Here is a 27,343-nt window from a genome sequence, read left to right on the forward strand (position 1 = left end):
GTTTTTTCGCACAGTATGTAGTTTCTCCGTGAAGAGTTCTGAAGACAAGTTGTGTCTGGTCTTGAACTTATCCCGCCATCCAGCACTGGCGTGGAAATTTTCTGTGTTCAATATAGCAAAATTCGTTGCTTTCTCACGCAGCAAAGATCCACTTATAGCAATGGCATGGTCTTGATTTCGATACTGCTGGAAACACTTTAATAGAGCTGATTCTACTTCAGGAAAGGTGCACATCTTCATACGTTTCAAATTCGGATTCATTGGTTCGTACAGCTTTTGAAGAATCTTTCTTTTTGACTGTTAGATTCCTTTCAATGTCATAAATAAGATTTACTTTACTTTCCAAATCTAAGGGTTTAGTTTTCGATTAGACGTCTTTATTAGTAAAGACAAATCTTTCTCTCTCTCTCGGGAACTCATCAGCAAATGATCAAAATCTGTACTATTATAAAGAGAGGGCGGATTTTTGTGTGTTTATACGTTCGAGGTAATCTCCGGAACCACTGCACCTATTTGAAAAATCCTTCACTATATGAAAGGCACTTTCTTACTGAGTGACATAGGCTATAATTCGAAAAAATCTGATAAATAGTTCTTTTTTTATTCCAATTTAGGCCCAAACTTCACATAAATTCCCGTACATGGGAGTGAAAAATTACTTGCACATATTAATATTATCGTTGAAAAGGGTAGAATTTTCCACGTTCTAAACAATTTGTTTCAATGCTCTAACTTAATTACGGCGGGAGTAATTTGCGTTTTTAGCTTGAACCCTTTTAGGCTTAGCTTAAATTTAGGCACTACTTTCTTCATTAAATCTATCAATAAAAGGTGAAGGAATTGTCCCACAGTTTTCTTTTTGACACCATTGGAAAAAGCAACATTTTTTATTCCAAGTCTCTCTCGACCTTTGGTCGAAAAACTTAGCTTCTATCTTCAAAGGAAAAAAAGTTACAAGCGTTTTTAAATCGAATTCGAAAAATGTCATTTTGATTCAGGTTGTCAATCATTTTATTTTTGTTTCCACGGTTAGGCTTTTTGATTCCATTGTTTCTTTCCTTAGTTTGCATTTAATTTCTTAAACTTATTTTATTTCGTGTTTCCATGGTTACACTTTTAAAATCCATCTTTTGCATTTTACTTTTTTAAAAGTATTTTAATATCTGTTGTCAGTGTTTGGAAGGGTAATTTTGCATGGTGTTTTTTTTGAGCAATCACGATTGCTTATTGCTTTCATTTGACTGTTTTTGGCGTGCTATCATTTTTTCCCACTGGCACGGCGCCACCCTCTGCCAGCACCACCCGTCGCGGCGGCCGGCCTCACGATGCTGCTCCTCTAGCGAAAACCGTCTCCAGGTTGCGTCCATATCCTACACACACACGCATACATACACGCACCAACACACACGCACACACAAACACATACACACACGCATGCATACAGACACCTACACATACACACAAACACATACACACACGCATGCATACAGACACCTACACATACACACATACACACTACTGCCCACACATTCATGCCTGCACACAGACACAAACACATATGCTTACACACACATACACATACCTTGCCCCCACGCACACAAAACTCATACACACAACTACCCACACACTCATGACTGCACACAAACACATATGCTTACACACACACACACATACAAACACACACTCGTGATTGCGAAAAACATAATTTGAATTCAAGATGACAAAATTCAAATTAATTTTTATTTATTTTTTTTCTTTTATTTAAGCCTGATTGTTGAATATATGTCACTTGACACAATTTTTATTCTCAAAGTAGACCGGGCAATGCAGCTCTTAATATATAAAGATTTGAAAGCTACTGTTAATGTGATTTTGTACTTTTTTGTTTGTTTGGCGAAACATTTATTATTGTCAAAGAAAAAACATCCACTTCACTTGCAAAAGGGCTGGGTTCCGGTAGCGTGGTCGCTTAGCGCATTAGGCGCTGAGCAGTTCAGTCTAGGATTATTGTTTCAAAGCAACCGTAAATGTAATTCATTGTTTTGGCGATTTGTTTTGAAAGAAATGAAACTTTTGATTTGTTTTTATCCGAGTGAAATGTACGACATTTTCTTCCTTTTTTTACGATGATTTTTTAATGTTCCACTGGATGTTTTTTTTCGTTAGATGGGTGGATTATGATAGCGTGGTTGCTAGGCGAGTTTGGCGATAACAATAGAGTTGCGGAACTATTTTTACATTTGAAAGATATAATTTGATATCTTTTTTTGTTTATTTGGCGAAATATTTTAAATTTCAGTAAAAATCCCTTCACTTGCTAAATAGAGTTTTAAAGCAACTGTAAATCTAATTTAATGATTTGACAAAAAGTTTTAAATTCCAAATAAACTTTAATAGCTTTAATAGTTCTTTTTTGAAAAGGTGTGTACGTGTTTCATACAAAGAAAAATGATCATTTCACATAACAGGGGGAGGGGGCGTCAATTTGTTTTATTCAGTGGACTTCAATTAAATTTTTAGTATGGTGCGGGTAGTGTTAGTAAAGAATAAAGGGGAACGCATCTTAACTTAGGTCAGCCTTTAAATACAGGTACAATCAGTTGAGTTGACAAATTGACAGCTTAAAAGCAGATTAGTAGTCTATCAGCATGTCTAAGTGTAAATAGTGCAGTACAACAAAAGAAAACAAGCTATACTCATTTCCATACGTGTTACACCTTTATCACACATTGGCTCAAAAGGGGCACTCTTGCTTTAGAAGTCTAATGTGCAGGAATTGCAACTGAAGGTGAATGAATTTTTCTCTCAAAGTCACTTGTTTCTTTCTTTCTCCCCTCCCCCCATTCTTCCAAAATAAATTTCGAGTCATCTTTGAAAAAACTTCGAGTTAAAGGAAGTTAACTTTGAGATGTTGAGAATAATTAGCATGGAAGTTAAGACAAAGGGATCGGGATTTGATAAAAACTTCGAGTTATAGTAATATTCGAGCTATCGCGAATTGACTGTACTTACCTTAAAAAGCTTGAAGGATGATTTTCTTTAAAATGATTTCCATTTTCATGAAGGGATGTTGGAACAGAAGCTAAAGAGTATGATGATGAGCTGCCATCACCTATAAGTTAAAGGGAAAGTTGATTTGAATGAAGTTAAGAAAAAATAAAGATAAACTAAAATGTTGATACATAATGAATCTTTTCATCCCAAAAACATGCTTGGGTTGAAAATTTTCATTTTTCGTGCATTTCTAGCATAAATTCAATAAAATTTTCCTGTTTGTCTGGAATAAATGTTCTTCTCAAAAACTTGAGTTCCGGCTACACTAATTTTCGGATTTAAGCTACAACAATTTCAGAAGTTTCCCTTCCTTCAGGAGAAATTTTCTAGGTATCATCTGGTGCAATTGTGCCTATTCTAGCTCTTGCTAAAATCAATAGAACCAACCATTTTGAGGTAAGACAGGTTTGACAAGCAGGCCTTAGAACTTCCAGCAAGCAATTAAAAATTGAACATCACACTAGATGCAATACAACATTAGATGTTTCTACTAACTTTGAAAATCAATTTGAAGCCTACAAGCTGTTTTGTCTACTTCATCATAAAAAAGCAAGAATGAACATGATTTTTATAAGTTACTGTAAGAAAATCTTTTAAGCATTGTTATGTAATTTTTTTTAAAAATGGAAGAAAGTTACCTATTTGGCAATTTACACCAACCCTTCTTTCTTTGTTTCGTGTATAAAAACAACTCAGTAGAAAAAAAAAAAACTATTCTATGACTGATTCTTTCACTTTTCACGATTCTAATCTGTAAATATGAATACTTACCCGGCATTAAGTTTGCAGAGAGAAATGGGTATGCTTGAAATGCCTCTTGCACCCTGGAATGGATGACTTGAGAAGAAGGAATCCTAGCTAAAAAGAACCTGCGGCGCCTCACACAAAACTTCATGCGCTGCAGTGCAATCACAGCAAAGGCATAGGCTCGGAAACGAGATCGTCCCCTTTGTCTAGCATCAATGTCACCACCACTGCTGCCATCATTCATGCAGCTTAGCCAGGCTAATGTCACTTTCTCTGTCATTTGGAAACCTCGCAGTAGTCCAATGAGGTATTCCTTTTGAAAGACTAAAGATTTATTGTAGCTCTTAATTCTTCGGTAAATCCAGTACAAGCCATGCAGCTGTGAAAGTTTTAAAGTACACCATAAACATTCATTGCAGTTACAGGAAAAAGTGATTGATATAATGACAGTTGAAAAATTTAGGTTAAAAATGAGTATTATAGCTATTTTCTGAGATGAATTTGCAAAATTTACGTTTAAAACAAAATGTTACACTGAATCACAGAGTAACGTCAGATTATAACAAAGATAATTTGACCAGAATTTTCAAACTAAAAATCAGGACCTATCACTGACAAGAGGGATGCAATGTCTTTTTTTTTTCTTTTCCAAAGGCTCAATATGTTCACCAAATCGAAGATTTTCAAATTTCACACGAGTTTACTGCCGCCCCTCTTATGGTAGATACAGATTTTATGAAACCACAGCAATTATTCTTTAATTTTTAAGCAAGAGCATAATATAATTCAAATATTTTTCCTGTAAAGAACTTAAATTGAAACATAACTCACTATGGTGCAAGAGCACTTACAGTAATTAGTACCTGCAAAGTTTAGAAGCAATTTTTATTACCTCTCACAAATTTAAAAATTCCTTGAGAAATCTAATTTATTTATATTTCCCCCTATTTGGTGGAACTTGGGTAGATAAGAGCGAGACTGTGAGATGAAAAGCAAGATTGTGCCCAAAATTGGGCACGTCTGGTCACTTTTAACAAAGAGTTTTAAAAAAGAGCACATCAACCCGTTCGGGACGGCAGTCCGCAGAAGATACGCTCCCTCAGGACGGCAGCTGTTACACGTGGACTGTGGGCACAGGCCGGGGCAATTTCTCCCGCTAAGCCTAATACGCAATTTCGGAAAGTACGCATACATAATAATGGATAAAATGTATACTTTAAGCAGAAATGAAACCATTTTTTAATATATGATAAAATATATCAAAATTTCAATCATAACAAAAAATTGGGAGAAAATAATTGATATTTAACAATAAAAATGCAAAATATATTGCTTTTTACAATAACTAAAAGTACCAAAATTATATAATATATTTTCTACAAAACAGGAAAAATATTTGTGCTTAATATTTTAAAGCCGCATGAAAAATTTCAAAGCACAGATAAATGCGCATTGAGCATTTTACACTCATACGTAGTGTTACGTCTTTTATTCTGCTTTGAGCAAATTACACATCTCCATTTAAGTTCTTTGCCTTCTTTTTCAGCGTATGATTTTCGAAAGTAACTACTGTATGAAGAACTCCAACAAAAATAATTTATAGTTGTTTCAATGTGACCCAAAAGATCCATAGATGGATCAGTCATAAATTAAGATATTTCCTCCTCGGAAAGATAACGTGTTCACTATGGCTACCAAATGAACATAAAAGTAAAACCCCTTGCTAGAATATCTCCCCTCCAATCCCATTATAAATGGAACCGAAACTAGAAAGAGCCACTTCAAAATGAGTATACGTTTCCCTTCTCACTTGCCAGCACATGTTTATATTTTCTTTCACGAAATCCAATAAATCACAGACACTTGACAGACCCCATTCTGACGTCAGAGAGAGAAATACTAATGCAGGAGAGCAGTCATTTAAACTGAACATGGATAAGTAACACCATCTAATAGTAAACATTTCATTCCAAATCCAAAACACAGATAAGCGGCCGGCTGCGTACTACTTACAGGGGTGATTGTGAGTTCATCAAAAAATACCTGAAAGTTTCAAAGCGAGAACGGGGGGGGGGGGGGGGGAGTAATCTTTGGCCGCTATTACTTAAGTGCACCTATGCCATAGCATTAAATAGTTCAATAAGAGTCAAAATAGTGTGTGTACATTTGATTAAAATTTTAATGGGTTACAAAGTTACTTTTAAGCTGGTGTTATACAAAATTATCTTGACATTTGTCCATCTTAAGGGATAGGTGTCCATCTTAAGGCTCTTGCAGGTATATTTGATAAGTATTATATAATTTTTAAAAAATTGCGGAGGTAGAGAGATAAAAGCATAGCAAAAAAAAAAAACATAATTCCGGTATTTTCGGACATAAAAATACCGGAAATATGTCCAAAAATACCGGAAATTCGGTAAAATACCGGAACACAATCACCCCTGTACTTACTGTAACTCACAGATGCGTTTTTCGTCTCTGAAGAACCACCTAGTGCTGACGCAAAGATGTGTTGTTCGTCCTGAAGGGGTTAATAAAGAGTATTAGAGTGGCCACAGGGGTGCAAGTGAACTCAAGTGAAATTTTCGGAAGCTCAACTCCCTCCCCTGTGGAACCTCTTCAAATATGCAAACAAAAATCATCGAAAAAAACCATTAATTTTCTTTTTAATAGAATTTTTCATTTTTAGAATGTTGCCAGATCAAAATTTTTGGAAACGGTAACCCAAACGATTCGGAAATTGTGGGTCACTAACACTCTTAAGTGGCCATAAAACAGAGGTTGGAACTAACTTAAGTTTGGTACTCCAAAGCAACAAGTTATAATGGTTGTTGCTTTCTAAAAATCTTGTAATTGAAATCCAAAATGTGGTTAAGATTTCCTGCAATAATTGTTTTGGTTTTCATAAATATTGAAGCTACTTAATTCTTGAACTGCACCGGCTGGCATACAATACATATTTTAGCAGGATTTATACAAAAAGGTAAGTTAAGATTTTTTTTTACAGTTTAAAATAAAATAAAAATTATATTATTTGATTTATTATAATATTTTGATAGTATAGATGCTATGACAGATATGGAGCAGCTGAAAGTAATAATGTTGGCTGAATTGGGGCAATTTGTCGACAACATATTGGACATAAAGAAATGTAATGCCTACTGTTTTTAAAAGAAACATAAACAAGAGGTTCTTACTTTGAAAAACAAGAGAAAAACAGCAAGTTGTATGGTGAAATTATTGATTGACAAGTCATTTTATATAATTACTAGTCTTTTTTAAAAACTTAAATTTTATTAAATTGAAAGTTTTTTTTTTTTTCACAGAAAACTTTTGCAGCATAACCTTAATTTAACTATTAAGGGACTGGAAATAGTTATCATTAAATCAAGAATATCGTTGAATTGAGGAGCATATACATTTAATGCAGTTAAATCTGGAACAGTGAAATGTATCATTAGTTTGAGGAAATCGTTAAATTGGGTATCATTAAATCGCAATTATACTGTATTAAAAAATAATAAAATAAAGGCTTCACATGCAAAATATTTTTATAAAGTGCTTTAAATTTTTCAGTTCCTTTTACTTTTAAATACAGTAGACCCTCGTTTTATGCAGGTTTATTTTAAGCGGTTTTGACTGTATGTGGTTTAAGATTTGTGTTGGACTTATTCTTATAGCTTAATTGAGAACCTGAAGTTCGAGGAACTAAAGCAGGTTAAAAGCAAGCCCAACTGAAAATTGTGGAACCATCTGTCTGGGGGAAAAGAATAACTGACACATTTTAACAGTCAAAAACATTTTATTAAATAGTTAACAGGGAAAGACAATGACAATTGTATCACAATACATAATCGCAAAACAATTATGACTAGAACCCGCCCCCCCCCCCTCCCAAATATTCATACAATTCAAACAAAATTCAAAGCAAGTTTTGTTCAAGTTCTAAATATTTTCAAAATGACTATCTATCTAGTACCACCTTGAGTTCATGCCAAAATATGAAAAAGTCCTGGTAAAACAACATTAAAAAAAAGTCTACCACAGGATAATTTACTCTTAAAAGATGGCACACACAACATATGAAGGCACCTATACGCATATTGAATATCTAGAAGAGTTGATACTACTCCTTCCCTCTGGGACGGCAGTCATGCCTTTTTCTCAGTAAGACTCAATTTTAAGTCGCTAAGTCCGTTCCATCCATTGAAGAACCCTACTGACGAACATCCAGCCCGACCAGACTCACGGACACCATCTTATCCTCAGGTGGTATCCTCCGTTTTGGACCGACATCCGATTTGACTAACACGAGCCTTCAAACAGCCCTATTCAGCTCATCTTCGGCAAAAATCAACTTCAATTATAAAACGACCTTCAAAAGCACTCAAGGTTAACTTTAGAACAAGCCCGTGCCTTTTAGCAGGATTAAAATGAAATTTTACTTACATATTTCAAACTACAACCATGTCCTCAGCATGGAAAATTTAGATTGGAGCCATCGCTCCCAGGTGCAAATCTTAGCACCAAAACAACCGGTGAACAGCCGCTGCGGCACCGGAAACAGCAAAGAGCTGAGATGAAAAAATAAGAGAGTGATTGATTGATTGACAATCCTCTTTATATGTTTACCTTCCAACTACCCAATGGCGTGATTCAATATAATTCAATGCATAAATTAGTTGTCAGAACAAATATAATTTAGTTTAAAATGTCAACACAGTTAACATTTTAAACTAAAACTTTTAAAATAGTTTCCATCATGCATTCAGCAAAAAGTTACTCCACATTTATGCCAATTACTGTCCGACCATCATGAGAAAAGCCACCGCCGAAATCTATGCGCCTGTCTACTGCTATACAACGAGGCGCGTCTCATTTTTCCAAGGGAAGCTTAATGCTGGGAAAAACCTGTACGACTGCACAAAGGTGGGAAGAAGAGTGGCGAAATGGCGCCAAAAAGCCCTCCTGCTAACCCTTGCAGAAAATGAACGAAGTTTGTTTCTATGGCAGTAGACAGTCTCAGACTTGAAGGCGGGAGCTTTTCTCCTGAAAGACAGACAGTACGTCATCCTATCGCATGGTAAACAACACGTGAATCTTGTTGGAATTTTAACTTTGTGGAACAATTTGCTTGCTAGTTAGTTAACGGGGAAATTTTCTCTAAGTTCAAAAACGAAGAAAGTAAGTTGTAAAACTTTTAAAAACCTTCTAAAGCTTTAGGAATTGTCTTCAAGAACCAAAAATATGGTATTTTTATAACAATTTAACACCTTTATTTTATTTTACGCCGATGAGTTTCGGTTTTACGCGGATGTGGCAATGCAAACAGATAAAATTTTCCCTCTTTCAAAAACAAAACTTCTAAAGATTGCAGATTATGCGTAATCAACTGCATTTTGGCGTGCTAATAATCGAGTTGGGGTGACATTTTTAGCGATTGGTTCCAGAGCTCTTTCCAGAAGTAAAGTTATTAAACTCACACAATTCAGAACTCACTAGAAGAATAGCTTTTAGGAGTGACAAAGGAAGCCAAAACTAACGAGGATACCGACGTCGGTGACACACAACCAAAAACGTTCACATTGAAAATTTTTAGCCATTCCTAGACAATAGAAATAATCTTTCTGATTTGTCAGTGAAGGAAGATTCTATCATGGAAATGACCCAAGTGATCATGGATGTGTTAATGCTCTGCAAAGAATTACAGAGAAAAATTCTTAATGACTGCCAAAAGACTATCATAGCCAGCTCCTCTTTATAAACAAGGCACAAAATTAATTTACATTTTCTTTATGCATGTTGTGCATAAAAGTCGATATAAGTACACACTAAACTTTTTATACAATTAGTCATCAATAGAATGAAGTATTTTGTTATCTACGGAACCAAACCCCTATTTTAACACTAGTATTAGGTCTCAATTTATGCGCCATTTCCGAGGAACGTAACCCCTACGTAAAACAAGGGTCTACTGTACTGTGAACAAAACAAAAATGGACCTGCATACACTATCAAACCAAAAGTATTGGGGCACTTCCAAAAATTAACAATTTTACAAATTTCTCGAGAAATAAGAGACTAACTATTCTGCAAGTTTTGTCACATAAAAGGTATGCCTTAGCTGTCATTTTTTAATATAAATTAAATCACTGATTCATTTAGGGAACCATCAAAACATTTAAGAAACAAAAGAAGTTTTTTGATTGTCACAGAAGTCGGAACGAGAGGCAATAAAAAAAAAATAGGTTACAACTTTGATAAAATTATAGGCCAAAATTATCAAATATCAACAAAAATAAACACTAATACCCCCCCCCCCCAACAAAAAACTGTTATGTAGAAGATTTTTTTCTCTAAATTTGTCTTCTCATAATGAATTACATGGAAATTGCACCAACAGAAAAGCTTCTTCTTTTCATAAGATCAAAAGAATTATGCTCCATTTAAAGATAAAAGTCTTATTTTGAGTATAAGGTTCAAGTTTTACAAAAGAAAGAATATTTTTTTGTGGGGAGTTTGTGGAAAAGAGAACTGTTATTTGTGCTGAATTACTTTGCATTACCTTTATGGTGGTACTAACGCAATTTAACACCAATAACTTTTCCTTTTCAGTAAGGAAGAAAAAGAAGAAATATAGTTTAAAAGTCAGTCATAAAAATAATACAGCCAAACTCATTGATAAAAATAGAAATTAAAGCAACCACCAAGTGATCAATTTTTAAAAATTGTTATTTTTTTTAAAATGAATATTTTACAAATACAAAAGTGACGACCAGCAACAGGCTCTGGGCCCAGCTAGACTGGTCCTAGTCAATTTACAATCCCCAGTGAAGATCAATGGCCCGCTTAAAACTTTCTACTCCCTTGCTCATTACCACCTCTTCGGGTAAGGTGTTCCAAGGTTCCACTACCCTGCTAAAATAATTTTTCCTAATATCCATGTTAGCCTGAGATTTAAATAGCTTAAAACAATGACCCCTTGTCCTTTTTTGCAGTGCTAAACTTCAGCCCCGTAACATCTTTCATTATAATAAATTTAAACAACTGAATCAGGTCCCCTGGGTCTCTTCTTTGCTCAAGACTGTACATTTTTAGCCTTCTAAGCCTGGAATCATAGTCTAAGTGAGAAAGTCCATTTATTAGCCTTGTAGCCCGCCTTTGAACCCTTTCCAATACATTAATATCTTTCTTAAGATAAGGAGACCAAAACTGAACAGCATACTCCAAATGAGGTCTTACCAAACTTCTATATAAGGGCAGAGGAACTTCTTTAGATTTGTTTGAAATAGACTATTGATAAACTCAAGCATCTTATTGGCTTTGTTACTAACAATGCTGCATTTTATTTCAGAAGAGGGGGCAACTGCCCACCTTGCCCCCTTCTGGATATGCTCAAGGCAAGTTGGCATTAAATTTTGTTTTCTCAAGATAAAACAATAATTTTTATTGGTTTCATAACTAAGATTTCCAAATTATAGTTTATCTTCTTTTTTTGTGTTTGATCCTTTGAGGGTTTGAAACAGCTTAGATGATTTGAGGCAAATTATTTTAAAAACAGAAAGAGTCATATTTAAATGGAAAATCAGGTGATTAAAAGATTGCACGGGGGATGGGGTGGGGGGAGCTCCGGTGCAAAATAGTAGTTTCGGCAGTTATACAATATCATGAATCACATACTAACATATAGTGCATCAAAGTACAAGAAAATTTGATGATTATGTAATTAAACATTTAAAACTTACTTTGGACTCATAATCTGAAATTTTCTCTTGTGAGCGAAAATTCGTCATGAACCTGTCCTTGACGCTCATGATTTCGCTCTCTGCATCTTGGGCATCAGAAATAGGAGAACAGCATTCTTCGGGAGATTTGAGAGCATTTTCTTCTAATATAGAACCAAAATCAACTGGTCGCTGAAATAAAAATTAATGACAAATTGTTTAATTTTATAACTCTGAACAAAGTCTAATTCACACCCAACAAAAATTCCTGTGAAAAAGAACACGGGAAATATTTAGAAGAATGTGTGTACAACAAATAAATAAAACTAAATTTTTTAAAATCCTTATCCCATGTAGCAGGTAAATGTAAAACGCTTGGTGGGCATTGTCCACGAGCATAGGGTTGGGGACCCCTGAGTTAAGTAATCTAAACTGACTTTCTTTGGCCTAACAAAAACTTGTCACCCTTAACAATTACCACTCTAAAAAAATGTGGTCCCCAAATATTTTTTTCCTAACAACAGCACTGGCACTACTGAAAATTTTACTATAAAAGATAATCAAGCAAATGTATACCTCTCACATTTAACCTTTTACTTCACAGTAAAAGAGCTGATGTGTGCATCATATGACTTCTTTTTATGCTAATTTATTGATAATAGCGCCTTGGAGTAAGCAAGAAAACACTAAATATTGTCACCCCTATTTTCTTGCCAACCGAAGCAAAAAAAAAGACAAAAAATGTTTTAAACAGATTTTCCCATTATTGGCAATTTTTATGTGATTCAGTGGTTAACTCTCTAAATATCACCAACATTGAAAAAATTAAAATCAGATTTAAAAAAAAATCGTCAAATTTTTCGCAAAGTTGGCGATAAAACTTGGTGATATATGGCCAAGTGTTTATGACAAATTATAACACCACTTGAGTTAGCATTGAAATAACAATGATTTCCCCCCAAAAAGGTGTAAAAGACCCCCTCAGGAACATCCAAATGCAACCAAAAGGGAAAAAAAGTGCACAACTAGACCCTACAGGGAGTCTATGTACCAAATTTCAACTTTCTAGGACGTACTGTTTTTGAGTTATGCAAAATACATATGCACTTACATACGTACATCATGAGAAAACTCATAATTAACTCGTGGATTGTCAAAATGGATATTTCGGGTGTCTGTACGTTCCTAGGCATATATCCACATATGGTCGGGTCGAAAAAAACTCAACATTAATTTGGGGTTGAGCAAAATGGAAATTAAGGCTGATTTTTGAGAGAAAATATTTTTGCGAGTACAATACTTACTTTTTTGTAAAAGGAAGTTAAAAGGGGCTGAAGGATGAGAGCATACTGTTTAGAAATAATCTTAAGGATCATTAATAAAAAACATTCAGAGAAAGGTTGGGAAATTGTCGGAATTTTCATTTTATTTGGTGTTTTGTGGTTTCGTAGCAGTATATTGCAGAAAAATGTTTAAATACAGCAGTTTGTTGCTATTGTTATAGCAGTAACATATATGAAAGCAATACAAATTGAACTCACTTTTACACTTGTATTTTCATGAACTGATGGGATACTTTCAATTTCAGGCAGAAACAAAGATAATTTTTCCGTAGACCTATGAATGAAATTATTAGCATAACACCAATTACAAAACTGTATTCAAGAGAAACAAGGAATACAGGTATGTTTACTTTTAGTTTCAATAACAGAAATAAATAAATTGTTGTAAATTGTATTATAAATTTTACATTCACTGTATTTCTTTCAGATATACCTTTTCCTTTTAAAACTATGTTGAATGAATAACCTCAAATTTTTCATTAATATTTTTGGATACATAGTCAATTTTTTAAGGAAATCTCTTCTACAAATTAATAATTTTATATCTACAAAAGTTTGTTAAAGTTAAAATTTCCTGGGGACAAATTTTGTTTGCTTTAATCTTTTTTTTTTTTTTAAAGAAATATTATGCTCGTGGTTAAGCAGTTAATCTGAATACCAAATTATTCTTTTAGAAAAAGCATTAAATTGACTCCTTATCTTACTAAAAAATAAAAATCTAACTTTTATTTTCAAGGTAGACTGTGCAAAGCCAGACGACGTAAGTAGTGAAACAAAAATTACAGAATGAAACAAAAAATAGTAAATAAAAAAAGGAGGAAATCTGCAATGATGATAATTAATTTGACAGTTAACTATTAATGAACAAATAAATACCTTGGTTCAGGTGCACTTCTAAGTTGATCTATTTCATAAGAGGATGAAATAGTGTTGAGCTAAAAACGAACAATTAAATACAATTATATTTAAAATATCTTACGTTATTTTTTGCTAGTTTAGAAACAAATATAAATGAAACTAAACAAAAATGAAATTATACAACTCACATTTGAATCTTCTTCAGGATGGTGAGAAAAAAATCTACAAGCGGGAGGAGAAAAAAAGAAAAGGGGTTAAAATGTCCCAGTAAGGATACCTTCGAAACAGCATTTTTTAAATTTTATTTACAATATACCGGGGTCAAAGAGTGGTGATTTCAAAAATTTTAGGACACAATTTTGGTAAAATTGTAGGCTGTTTTTAGGACAACAAATATCATAACTTAGTTTAATTTATATTATAAAATATAAATATTATATTTTATATAATATTTATATAAAATATAATATTTATATTTTATATAAATAATATATATCAAGCTATTATAATGTAATTTATAAGCTTGATTTTTGTAGTGGGTGATCAAAAGTTACAAATTCAATCTTGAAAACTACAATAGAATGCATTCAATCTTTTATTCTTCAACACAGTGAAACATTATGAAGTAAAAATATTTTATCTTAAATTTGAATCTGGTTAATCTAAACAGGCAATTTAAAGGAAACTCCTCTAATGAATTTGACTTTATAATAAGCACACAAATTAATATCATTATACAGATACATACTTTTTTGTCTCTCACTACTTTAGATTTCATGAACATAAAAAAATATGCTTCTAATAAGTTTGTTCCATTTTAGGTACAAAAAATGAACAACTGGGCTTTCTTTCTGTAAAAGTAGTGCATATTTTTTGGGCAGATCAAAGAGAAATGAGACAAAATGTAAGTGTACAGGTGAAAATGGATTGTTCAATGAACTTGCAGTTCTATTATATCTCTCTAAATTGCCACTTTCATACTAAACAGATATATATTGAAATAATGTTCAATAACTAAATACTGCTCAATCAGTCTATCACAGACATGCTCAAGAGCCTTGTTTCAACATGTTGTAAAAAGACATGATCAGCAAAGCTTCGTCAAACAATTGAACTTGCAAGGAATGAAAATCTTCCCTCCTGGTTGGTGATAACAAAAACCTTTAATGAATGTTTAATTCGAAATTATCTATGTCGAGCAATAGATTTTAAACTCCCTTGCAAGAGCGGATTCAGGGGAGGGTCAAAGGGTCAGCTGACCCCCCTGTGACAAGAATTACATAATTATTACTAAACTAAAATTTTTTAGATTCGAAAAATTAATACATGAGTTTTGTTAACCTTCTTTTAGCTCGAATCTTTCAGTGCGTCATAATTCAAAGATTCCCTGATTAAGTCCACCAAATTTCCCTGATTTACGCTACTCAAGATAATGGCTTCCTTTCTTTGCTCCACTTGAAAACCATTTTATATTAAATAAAATGCAGTGTTTAAAATATTTTAAGCTATTAATTAAAAATATATTTTTAAAATATACTCCTTTTTTTTAGTAAATATAGTATATTAAATTATCTACAGTTAAATATTGTACGAGATCTAAAATCGAAATCTTCCAGTAACCAGTTAGCATAAGAATTCCAAGAAATTATTAAAAATACTCTTAAAGACACATCTAATCATGATAAAACTAAAAAGTTTGTATAACCTTTAACTGAATTTTCAAGCAGTATAATTGTTGCTGCAAGAATAACAAGTAATAGCGAAAGTATAGAAGTAATGTAAATCAGAGTTCAACTTTGAAAATCAAAAGTAAAGAGTTTTTAAGGAGTTCTTCAGGAGTTCTATTTTACTTTTTAAGGACTAGTTTCTTCTTTAAAGATTCATTTTTTAAAACGTTTTTAAGAAAAAATATGCACAAATCTAGTATTATTTACTTTTGCTTTCATTCAAAACATTGAATGCAAAAACGTACTAAATTTACACTAAAATATGCATTTATTTATTAGACTTGAGCCATCTCGAAATCAAATTCAAATACAAGGGGGGGGGGGGAGGGGGGCTAACCATTGAAATACATTATATTTTGAAAATGAATAAAAATATTGATTGAAAATTAGTATTGTCTAAAAAACAAAATACGTATAAACAATTTGTAACCAAAAAGAGACTTTAAAAAATAAAATACTTGCTAAAATAAAAACTACAGGCCTGTATAATAAGCCAACTGAAAGTACTAGAGGCCAAAATAACTTCCAACTATCGAAATAATTGAAATATTTACAGGATACAAGAGGACAAACTTCAAACACAGCAAACAATTTTTGGTGAGGCTTCTGTTTGATTTTGGTATAGAAACATAAGGTTACTGTAAGAGATTAAAATACAGAAAATTCAATTTAAATATTAGGGATTCTTTTGAAAAAATTGTACAAATTATTTTAATCTTCAAAATAAATCAAAATTTTGTAGACCATTTCAAATTTTTTGTGTGACTCTATGCTGATAAACATAGAAAACTGACTAATTTTAAGAATTGTTCTTCTAAAAAGTATGACAATTATAATTCTAGGAAATAGTGGTACTACTGTTCAGATATTATGTTGCTCTTTGATCTATTGTGTGAAATATGTTATGTTTATTCATGTTTTGTAATTAAAATCTACAAATTTTTAAAATTAAAAAACCCCCTAGTTTAAATTTAAAAATTCAATTTTTTTAAATCTAGAAAACCACAAATGTAGCCAACTGCAGATGTTACATGTGTTTTAAACAGGCCCGCTGCTAGGTGTCTGAGCGTCCATGTGCAAAACCTATTTTGGTCGCCCCCCCCCCCCATATCATGGGATATTCGGCCCCTCCCCCGAGGGTTATGAAAATGTATTTATTTATTTATTTTATTATTATTCTTATTTTTTATTTATTATTATTATTATTTTTTTGAAGTAGGTTGAAAAAACTTAGTAGCTTTACTTACCCAGCGATCTCTCTCGTCCCCCCCCCCCAAAAAAAGAAATCTCTTTGCCTGCGCAAAAATTTCCACGTTCTGTGCTTCTTAACACACAAGACACATAAGTTGTTCTTTTATTGCTACGTGAGAAAGCAGAAGATTAATGATAGTTTGCCACTTTTGCAATTTATAGATACTTCTATCAATTAGCTTATTTTGGTGATTAGCTAGCACGTAACGCTTACTAGTAAGCGACCTGTTACTTCAGTATCTTAAATGAAACTTTTCAAGAAAAAAAGAATAAAATTATGTCATATTTTTGATCTAATGTTTCTCTGGAGAGGGAGTTTGGCATGTATAAAATAACTTCGGAGATTAAATGTCAGCAATGAAGGTAATACGCTTAGTAAGCGAGTAATATGTTAGTTTATGATCGAAAATATGAAAAACAGATCCATAATTAATGAGACATGAAACAGTAACAGAAATAAGTACAGCAATTAGTTGTATGTTTATTTTGAGAACTTTTTTTTATACTACATTTCTATTACAAATTTTCAAACCCACTAAAAATGTTTTAAAACAGTTACAAAAACCAATATGATTATGAGTGGGTGCAGAAAAGGAGTCAATACTCATATCAAGTAGAAAACATAAAGGAGTAAGTAATAGCATTTTTTGATTTAAAATGAAAAATATAAGCTATACAAAAAAAAGAACTTCTCCGTAAATCTTAATTTTTTCGGATTGTCAAATTCGTTCAAGAAAACACAACATTTTATTCCTTATTTCGTGCGAAATGTACAAAGCAAAAGACATTAAAAAAAAAAAAAAAAGAAAAGAAAGAAAGAAAGAAATGAAAAATACCTGCACAGAAATTGGCATATTTTTTGCTTTCTTGCAAGTTGTTTAGTATAGAACATGTTCAATTACCAGCAACATGTGATATTTCGATTAGGTTGCATTGCTCTGAATAGGATAACCTAATGTTTAGCACATTCGGTCGGTAAATAAACGGTTTGAAGTAAACCAAATGTTGGATAAATAAGTACATCATTGATAAGGCACAGTACAATTTATGAGAAGTGCAAAAAGCACTCTGGTGAGCAAATATCTAAAAAATGATTGAAATTGTAAAATTTTTGATATGTCAAGTCTAGCTTTTCGAAGCACGAATTTAAAAAAAGAGCGAGAAAAATGAAACCAATCTTTTTTTAGATCGTTGCTAAAATAAAATACCTGTAATAAACAGAATGGTTCAGGAAAGTGGAGAATTTATAGGGTGAGGTAGTGCCTAAAAATGAATGTGACTTCACTTCTAGAACAAAGAGAGGGAGATACTATTTGTTAGGACTTATAAATATTATGTGCTAATGCAGCATCCTACACAAATTGAACTTTTCTTGCTCGCAAAATCTGCTATTAATTTTTGTGTGTCCGAATTGTCTAAAATTTCATGTTCTATAGACAAAATTGACAAATTATTAAGTCTTTGCTGATGTATAGTTGATCTTAAACAATTTTTTATAATTTTAACTTCGAGAAAGCTCTTTCACCTGATGCGAGCAAAACTGGCAGAGTTAATAAGATTCTTAATGCTATTGCTGTACTGGGAAAAGAATTGAAATTAATTCGTTTGTAAAGAGATATTGTAAAACTGTATGTGGATCATTAGACTCATTATCTGGAAAGTGTAGTTTTAAATCATTAATCTCATCAAATAAGTCCACGCCGTCAGTGTCTGCTTCATTTCTTGAATCGTCTTTTAGTTTTGAATATAAATCATTACAATGCTTTAGTAATTCATCTTTTGTGAGGCTAAATAATTTGCTACCGAAAAAACCAAACACATTGTCAAATGCTTGTAGTTCTTCAAATCGACCTTTTAAAGAAATTAATGTCTGATCAAAGATTCTAAAAAAAACTCTACTTTATAATTGGTTTTAGGATCTAACAGAACTTGGTCGCGTTGTTCATACTCAAATTGTTTGGGTTTTCGTTTTGGACGGAGTGATTTTACAGGCGGGAAATCGGCTTCAATGTTGAGTTCGTGAGCTAGTTTGGTAGCTTCTTCTAAAACTACTTCAAAATGTTCATCAGTGCGACATTCCTCAAATTTTGCAACTAAATTTTTTAACAAATTTATACACATTTGTGTATTTAAGCACGGGCTTTGCATCATTTGGCTTAATGAATTATTTCGTTTAACAAAAAGCCAAATAATAATTGAGCAAAAAAATTTATAATTTTGCATGTTTAATGCAAGTGAATAAGCTTTGTGTGTTGTAGTGCTGTCCCAATCCGAGGAATTTTCTGATATCTCCAGCAGAGCATCAAATATTTTGTCGAAGTGATAACGCAAAGGTTTGATTGCGTCAATTCTACTTGACCATCGCATAGTACTTAAAGATTTTGGTTTTATGTCGGGTGAATGTCTGCAAATAATGGAGCATCTTTTTGTAGATGAAGAGAAAAAAAACAAAGTTGTTGGATCAAGTCAAAGAAACTAATAGTTTCGTGCGAAATCCTTGCTGCATCATTGACTACCAAATTCAAAGTATGAGCTGAACAAGGAACAAGAAATGCGCGACTATTAATTTCTAAAATTCTCTATTGTAATCTAGTATGTTTTCCACGCATATTAGAGCCCTTATCATATCCTTGGTCACGCAAATTTTGAATATCAAGTTTTATCTCTGAAAATAATTTTAAAACAAAATCTAACAGACCCTCGCTAGTAGAACTGGTTATCGGACAAAAACCTATGAAATTTTCGCATATCTCTGTTTTTTTGTTTGTATTATTTAAGCAAACATGTCTCAGAATTATTGTTATTTGCTCTGTGTGACTTGCATCTGTTGTGCAGTCGAAAATAACGGAAAAATACTTCGCTTCCTTTATCCAAAATATAACCTTTTAATGTCCTGCCGAGTAAATCCATGATTTCATTTTGAACATCGCCTCCCAAATAATGAGCCATACGAGTTGAATCCGACCTAGAGGATTCAATTTTAAGAATGCGTTCCCGCATAATTGAATCAAAAGATGCAATCACTTCTATTGGTTTAAAAAAATTTCCATTATTGTGTTCAAACAAAATTTTCGATGAACCCCGAAATGCCAAACATTGACGCGATAAAAATTTGACGACTGCAATTATTTTTTCTAGCACATCGCACCAATACTTTTTTTCGGAATCTAATAGCCTCAGTTGCATTTGATTTACGGTTGTTTTAGTTTTTCACATCTTATTCATTTGTACCCAGGATTTTACGTTTTGATTATGGGAAACACTTGTTTCATGCCTTTTTAAATTCAATGATAAATGCTGCCAATTTGAGAAGCCTTTTGCAACGCTGAAACTACTTGAATTGTTGCCAAAAATTTTACAACAGGGTTGGTTTTGAAAAAGACTCTCTTGGGGACCCTTCGCGTTTCAACTGCCTTGAGTCGGTAACGGGATCATCTTCTTTCAGCAAACCTGAATAAGGACCGTGGATGGACCGCCAAACTTCAGGGAAATCCTTTCAGACGCATACATCTATCCAACCCTTCAAGCTTATCCGGGCCGCATTTTGTCACAGATGATATGGAAAAGAATTATGGAAATTGTGAAACACAGTTTATCTCATCCCCGGCTGGTGCCCGGACTCCAATGAGCTGGGATAATCAGCACATAAGTCTTCCCCCCGACCTTCTGGAAGGGCAGATTTTCGGCAAATGTCCTGGAAAGTTGCATTAAATTCGAACCTTATGTATCACATATGTCCATCATTTCAAAATTCAAAGGGGGGCTCAAAAGATACATATTTGTCAACGCATATTGCAGTAGACGGTCAAAATTCGAAGGCACTCCCACGAAGCTTTTATAAATTGCTCAACTAATGCTAAGGAACAGATGCATTTCATGAAATAAATTAATTTCCTCACAGTGCATACAGGGGCGAACTGGGTCCTCAAGAGGGCGTCAGCCTTGACTCACAAAGCAGGCAAATTAGAAATAAATAAATAAGTCAACAAAGACACACAGATTCAAGAGCTCAAAAAAAAAAAAAAAAAAGCCGAGGGCGCAGAGTTTAGAGGGCACTAAAAAACCGAGGACGCAGAGTTTAGAGGGCACAAAAAATGTGTAGGTGGTGATGTTCAAGGGCGCACCGCCCCGCAATGGGCTGAAAGACCAGTCGGCCCTTAAGTTAGCTCCACACACGCTCACACTCACACGTAAAAGGAAGCTGGTTTTACCCGTAAAACAAAAATACTCCAGTGGTCAATAAACATTGGCCTTATTTTAATGCTGCCAAACTCAAGCTAACAACAACAGTGAGAGTATAATGGAAAAGTACCGAATATTTTCGCGTTTTAATTGTTAATAATATCAGATTTTAATTATAACATAATTGTACACATCACTTTTTTTTTTTGCATCAAAAAATTAAATATAATGTGCTAGCATTTTGAAAATTATTTAAGATTAAGAAAAATATTTTATAAAAAATTAAAAAAGAAAACTAAATTTTAATGCACAGTAGAAGCTCAGTTTATGGCTCTCCCTCTCATCTCTTGGCGCCCCCCCCCCCCCTCTTCGGATCTTTGGTTTGTTTTGATCCTATGTTAAAAGTTACCTTGCTTTTACGGGAAGAAGATATCGGGCTTTAGAAGACCAGCCATTTTACTTCACATCCCAATCCTGCATGTCACTACCGTTTTGGCTTGATGTCCCAACAAGGGCGGCAAAGTGACCGAACAAGTTTTTACTAAAATGCCACTGAATAAACCGTGAGCCCCTCTCCAGCCTCGAGGGTTGCTTTTCATTTATTTTTTCCTCTTGTCTTGATATACTTCCAAGAACATCAGGGCTATCTGGTCTGCTTGGGCTGGTTGAGTGAACATTGGAAAAGGTCATGAGACACCCTCCCACCTCCTTTTTATTGAGCACTGGCCACAGGTGGTACTAAGAGTGAAGTTAAAAGAGCTCTCTTTCTTGCTATTATTAAATTTTCTCACACTGAATGGTCTCCTATGAGGGAAGGAGGGGGGGGGGGATGGTTTGTTTTAAGCAAATAAAATTTTTTGGAAAGTCAAAACTGTTTTAATTTTTTTACCTTTGATTTAGCATGTTGAAACTGACTTCGGCGCTCCTCAGGCGTGCGGCGCACGCCTTTCACGCCCGCTTACAGCGGGCCTGATTTTAAAACACTTAAAGAAGTTGAAAAAAAAGAAAAAAAAATCAACTAGCGATTCCATACTTAACTTTCTGACATTCAACTCTTAAAAAAGCATGAATTTCGTTAAAAACTTTTCAATTTAATGACTTTAAAGAAAATACAAATGAACTTTATTTCCTTGCTTCTTCACAAGGAAGAGTAAGTATCATAAATGCAAAAAATTTCATACCCATGGTGGACGTAAAGAGATTGCGATTTTCAAAGTAAATGCGTTAAAAGTATAAAGAACGGCAAAAGTAAATTAGTTCCAAACTGCATTTTAGAGCTCTACAATAAATGTATTTTTGACAACAATCGACATAGTTGAAGCAAAAATCAAATTAAACCAGCGATTTAGATTTTTAACTCTCATAAAGGGCACAGAATTTGGCTTGAAAATTTTAACTGTGATTTTTATAAAAATAAACAGAAATTTCATTTATATGCCCTCCAAAAAAGCATAATAAGCATCAAAAATCAGAAAAGTTCGATTCTCATGTTGGACGCAAAGACATTGCTTTAATCAAAATAAAGGCATCAAAATTCTTAAAACGGCAAATAACAGAATTTATTAAAGCAAAAAAAAATAAAAAAAAACTTTAGAACTAGTACTTTAACAAGTCTATAAGATGTTATATTATTAATAATTATTGACATAATCGTCTGAAATTTGGAAAAAAAATTTGGATGTGAGGAAGAAAATAGTCTAACAAAAAATCGGAATTCCAGTATTAACAGACGAAAAAACAGCGGAAGTCCGGTAAAATTTGGTATAATACTCGTCAGCATAATTACTCGTATTGGATTGGCGGTATAAGAAATCTTTAAGGTCATGTAGAATAAAAAAAATAATGAGTTTGTAAGGCGATAATAGCAAAATTCAGGAGTAATAAGGGCCCTTATTTTTTTTTTTTTTAAGCAGGAGTTTATAAGGAGTTTGTAAGGAGTGTACGAACACTTTTCGTAAATAATAGACATAACTTTCATAAATAATAGACATAATAATGTAAAACAAATTGAAACCTTTTAACAACCAGTCATGTTGAGCTATTATCTAATCAAGAACTTTGGTTTTAATAAATGAATACAGTATTTTAACCAATAAAAAATAATAAAAATATTTACTTATGTACACAACGTTACTCAATTTCAAATCATTTCATTATTTGTTGAAAAAAGATTTAGATTACTTTTGTAACAAACAACATTTTAGAAAGAACTTTTAAAGCCTGAAAAAAAACAAAAAAACCCCTTTGTGAAATTTCAAACAGCAACAGCAAATAATACAATGCCAAAAAACTTTTAAAAAAAGTTTATTTGGATTTAACATTCAATTTTAGCAATTAAATTAAAAGCGCAAAGAAGTAATAGCTTTTATCAATATTAATTCAAAAACAAAGATTTCTGCTAGAAATCATAATTACAGTACGCTAATTCCTTCAAGACAATGAGTAAAGGTCAGAAAGCTAAGGCATCCATGACGGCTTTCTCTTTACCTGTAGGGTTGTTTATCTTACATAGCATGGAACGCATGAAATGAAAATTCAAGCTATGTAAAATAAACTTTACAGACAGAAGCAATCTTAGGAAGATCATCCTGTGGTTGATAAGTTAAGATTCAATACTTTGACGTTGAGGGAAAAAAGATGCACAAATATGCGGCAGTGCATAATTGCACTTCATTAACAGATAATTGGTGAAGAACACATACAGAATAGGGGTACTTAATTTTGCAAAGCAGATTTTTTTTTCATTTAATCAATTTTTCTTGAGTTTTTGTTATTTTTTCAAAATTCCCTAATAAAACTTCCCTGATCTCCTTGATCTGTCGCCACCCTGGGCTACTTCAATAACGTGGATTTTGTTCTGTTTTTGACGATTTGATTCAATAAAGCAGTTGATTTAGTTAACCACTGCTTCAATTAACCATCATTCTGTTAACTGTATTAGGATTCTGTCTGAATAATGATAGAAGAATTGGTTTTTAATCAGCAATTAATTTGTATCAGTGAGTTTGACAAAACAAATCACTAGATAGGTTTGAAAAAAAAAAAAAACCTATCAGAACATTGGAAAAATAAGCAAAACTTCACATAAATATTATTTTTGTTTTTTCAAAGCCTTACCTTTCATTATCTAAAAGCTTTTCGGTATCTAAACTCCTTTTTAAGTCCATCAGTTCAGAAGTTTTGCTATTCAGCAATGTTTCAAGTTCGAAATTGGCCGATTTCTGTTGGTTCAAGTGTATATACAAATCATGTACTTTGGACTCTAAAAAGAAAATAATATTCATTTGAAAAAGAAGGCTTTACAGTATTATAATTAGTAATGCACTGAACACCATACTTTGCCGAATACTGAAATTCAGATGTAATTCTTACTGAATATTCGATTAATATTTGAATCGCTGATTTTGAAAAGGGCGTAAGTCACCATTTTTGACAAATCGAGATAATAATGGGAAACGGTACTGTGAACGTAAACCTACTAAATGAGATTAAAAATGGCATAAGTTTGTATGAAAAGTGATTGAGAAAAATGGAGGGGAAATTTGCGATGAGTTTGAAAAGGGCGTTAGTCATTGAAATTACGCCCTTTTCAAACTTATTGGCAAATTCAAATAGATGTCTCTGGTTGTGTAAGGTGATATTTTTTGTTTCTCTTGTATTACAGTGTTTTATGAACTGTAGTGGGTAATCTTCCGTCACTATTTCGCAATATTGCATCATTATTTTACCAATATTACGTTGTCATTATCTACGTTGTTTTGGCTTAGGTATTTTTTTTAAACATTAATGATGGACAAAGTAAATGAAAAAAAGGAGTCAGAAACATGCTTTGATTCATTTTTTCAGAGAAACGTGACGGTGTCCTTGCTAATATGCACTCTATGTAATGAAAGACAATACAAGACGTCTATTTTCAATCCCTCGTTGATCACCATGAAGTCGTAAAACATTGTCCCATAAAAGAAAACCACGAGTAAGGCAGTCCAATTTCAGCTATCATGTCATGCAAGGCTCCCAAAAAGTATCTGTTTGACAAAAGGTTTTTCTCAGTCTTCACAGCGTCTCCGAAAAGAAGCTAAGGCGTTTACATGGATTGTTAAGAGGAGGAGACACTCCAAAAGAACTGCGCGCTCAAGCTCCTCGACCAAATTTTTAAGATTTTCGCCCACCGAATAGTGGAGTATATTAAATCACTTCCCACAAAAACGTACCACTATTCCAGCAGAGAAAACATCTACGTCCCTGACGAATATCATGCATTGATTCTGGCTACCAGAAAGGATCCCTTCACTGTCAAAGTGCTACGCCCCAAAGAAGTCAAAGATTTCAGTCAATAGTGGCCAGAGTTTTATAAGAAATCCTGCTTCTCTTTGAAAAAGACCCGCCCGGGCCAGAAGAGAGATTATCACAATTTATTCTCCGGTCAGTTGCAACAAGATGTACGTGTTTGATTCTTCAACACCTAGGATCCTTATTGCTTTTGACCGGATTGACGGTCTTAACTACAACAGTTACAAACTTCTGAAAGTCAAGAACATCCCCGATCTCAGGTGCCCATCAATGAAAAGAAGTTGACTAACATTAGAAAGCTCCTCTTTCACATTCCCGAATAACACCATGGATTCTATAAAATGATCCTCTCTTGGGAAAAATACCGCTTCTAACAAAGCCAACCAATTTGTAACATTTATACAATTAAAAATATCTTTAAAATAAGTGCAAATAAAATATTTTTTTACTGCCAAAAACCGACTGATTTTGAAAAGAGCGTAAGTCATTTAATTTGTAAATTCGATATTTGATCCAAATTAAATCAGAAATTAACCAAAACGTCACAGAACATATGTAAAAGCAATGCCTTTGGAACGACTGCTATAGATTTATAATAACTAATTTGTAACTTGAGATAAACGGTTTTATCAAGTTTTCTCAAAATCAATTACTGGTGACTTACGCCCTTTTCAAAATCAGCGATTCATTTATTAACAGTAATATTTGCATTTTTATTTTATGCCAATTTAAATAGAAGGTATTTCTTTTTTTTGTGTCTTTTGTGAAAAGTAAATATAAATACATCCTAAATTAATTTACATTAAACATAATTATTTAGCTCTCCTTTCTTCCTCAAAGGAAGAAAGGGGAGGTGGTAGCAAAGCAATTGCTCAGATGCAGGCAGCCAAATTCATTTGATTTTCTAAAAATCCTTTCTTTAGATTGAATATTTTTTACAAAAATTCTCTGAGTGTCAATAACTTTGTATTACACACAATACTGTGCAAATTATTATGCATTTTGGAAACTCAAAACATTGCTATACACATCATAAATTTCTAACAAGGCCCATCTTGGAAGCAGATTTGTTCTATTAATTTCGTGTCTTTCAGCATTATCTGTTAAAGTTATGGTGCAAACAGAAATATTTGTAGAAAAATCAGAACAATAAACATTCTGAAGGTCTGAAAATTAATAAGAAAATTTGATAATTACGTTGCATATTAAATTGATGCTTCAGTTGAGCATAAGCTGTCTTTAATTCAAGCACTTCATCTGTTGAAAGCTTAAAATTTAATCTTTCTTTTTGCAACTCTTCAATTAAATCATTGATCACTTTCTTCAAATTCACTTTATCGTTAATCTGAAAAAGAAAGAATAGTAGAGAAATTAATAAAAGTCTTTAAGATTTATTAGCATAGAGAAAAAGTATAATGAAAAGGTTTTAATTTTTTTAAAAAGCTTAGTGACTTTTTTTTTTGGCTCGATATAAAACATTTAAACTTTTAGGAAAAACATGTTCTTAAAATGTGTTATATTTTCAAAAAAAAAAAAAGGGGGGGGGGGAGGAAACATGAGCTTTTGTTTATGATGATGCAGAATTTATAAAAAGCTTTGAATATACTGCAAAATCTTGTGTTTCAATCTCTTCAGTGCTTTGATGTCTTCTAAGTGTTTTTGCCGCTCCTTAATCTTGTGTCATAATACAACAATTTGAGAGGAATATTCTGCTGTTAGTATTACTTTAAACAAATAAATGAATAAAGATTACCGGTTCTTTTGTAACCTCTTTAAGTCGATTGATTATCCAGCTTCGTTCCTCCAGCCAGAGACGCGCTTCGTTTTCAAGAGCAACTGGATTTTGGACTGTTTCTACTAATGAAAGTACCTAAATACAAAAATAATGTTATAATAATGCATTTTTAAAATCTAATTGCTGAAAAGAAAGTTATTGAATATCACAAGGAATCAAGGAAATACGAAATGGAGTAATATATTTTTTAAAGCACTCCGTGTAATCCTGAAACTTTTTATGGAGTAATATATTTTTTTGCAGTTTGTTCTTATAACATATGATGTAGTTTCGGAAAAAAGGGGGAAGCATAAACCATAAACATGAATAATATTAATTATTTTAAAACTAGAAAGTGGCCCTTCAAGGTATGATGGGTGAAAATTGCTTCTA

General features: G+C 33.0%; 1 protein-coding gene across 1 annotated transcript in view; it reads right to left on the reverse strand.

Moving 5' to 3' along the window:
* The window catches only part of LOC129226818 (A-kinase anchor protein 9-like), a 145,660-nt gene that overhangs the window by 3,039 nt on the left and 115,278 nt on the right, over positions 1–27,343 (reverse strand). The window contains exons 20-28 of the mRNA XM_054861445.1: positions 26,930–27,046; positions 26,374–26,521; positions 24,004–24,148; positions 13,915–13,948; positions 13,745–13,803; positions 13,067–13,142; positions 11,547–11,717; positions 3,826–4,180; positions 3,013–3,112 (exon numbers count right to left, since the gene is read on the reverse strand). Of these exons, the coding sequence (XP_054717420.1) occupies positions 3,013–3,112; positions 3,826–4,180; positions 11,547–11,717; positions 13,067–13,142; positions 13,745–13,803; positions 13,915–13,948; positions 24,004–24,148; positions 26,374–26,521; positions 26,930–27,046 (1,205 nt within the window). The remainder of the gene's footprint in view (positions 1–3,012; positions 3,113–3,825; positions 4,181–11,546; positions 11,718–13,066; positions 13,143–13,744; positions 13,804–13,914; positions 13,949–24,003; positions 24,149–26,373; positions 26,522–26,929; positions 27,047–27,343) is intronic.

This window comes from Uloborus diversus, chromosome 7, assembly GCF_026930045.1.
Source record: "Uloborus diversus isolate 005 chromosome 7, Udiv.v.3.1, whole genome shotgun sequence".
Lineage (NCBI taxonomy): Eukaryota > Metazoa > Arthropoda > Arachnida > Araneae > Uloboridae > Uloborus > Uloborus diversus.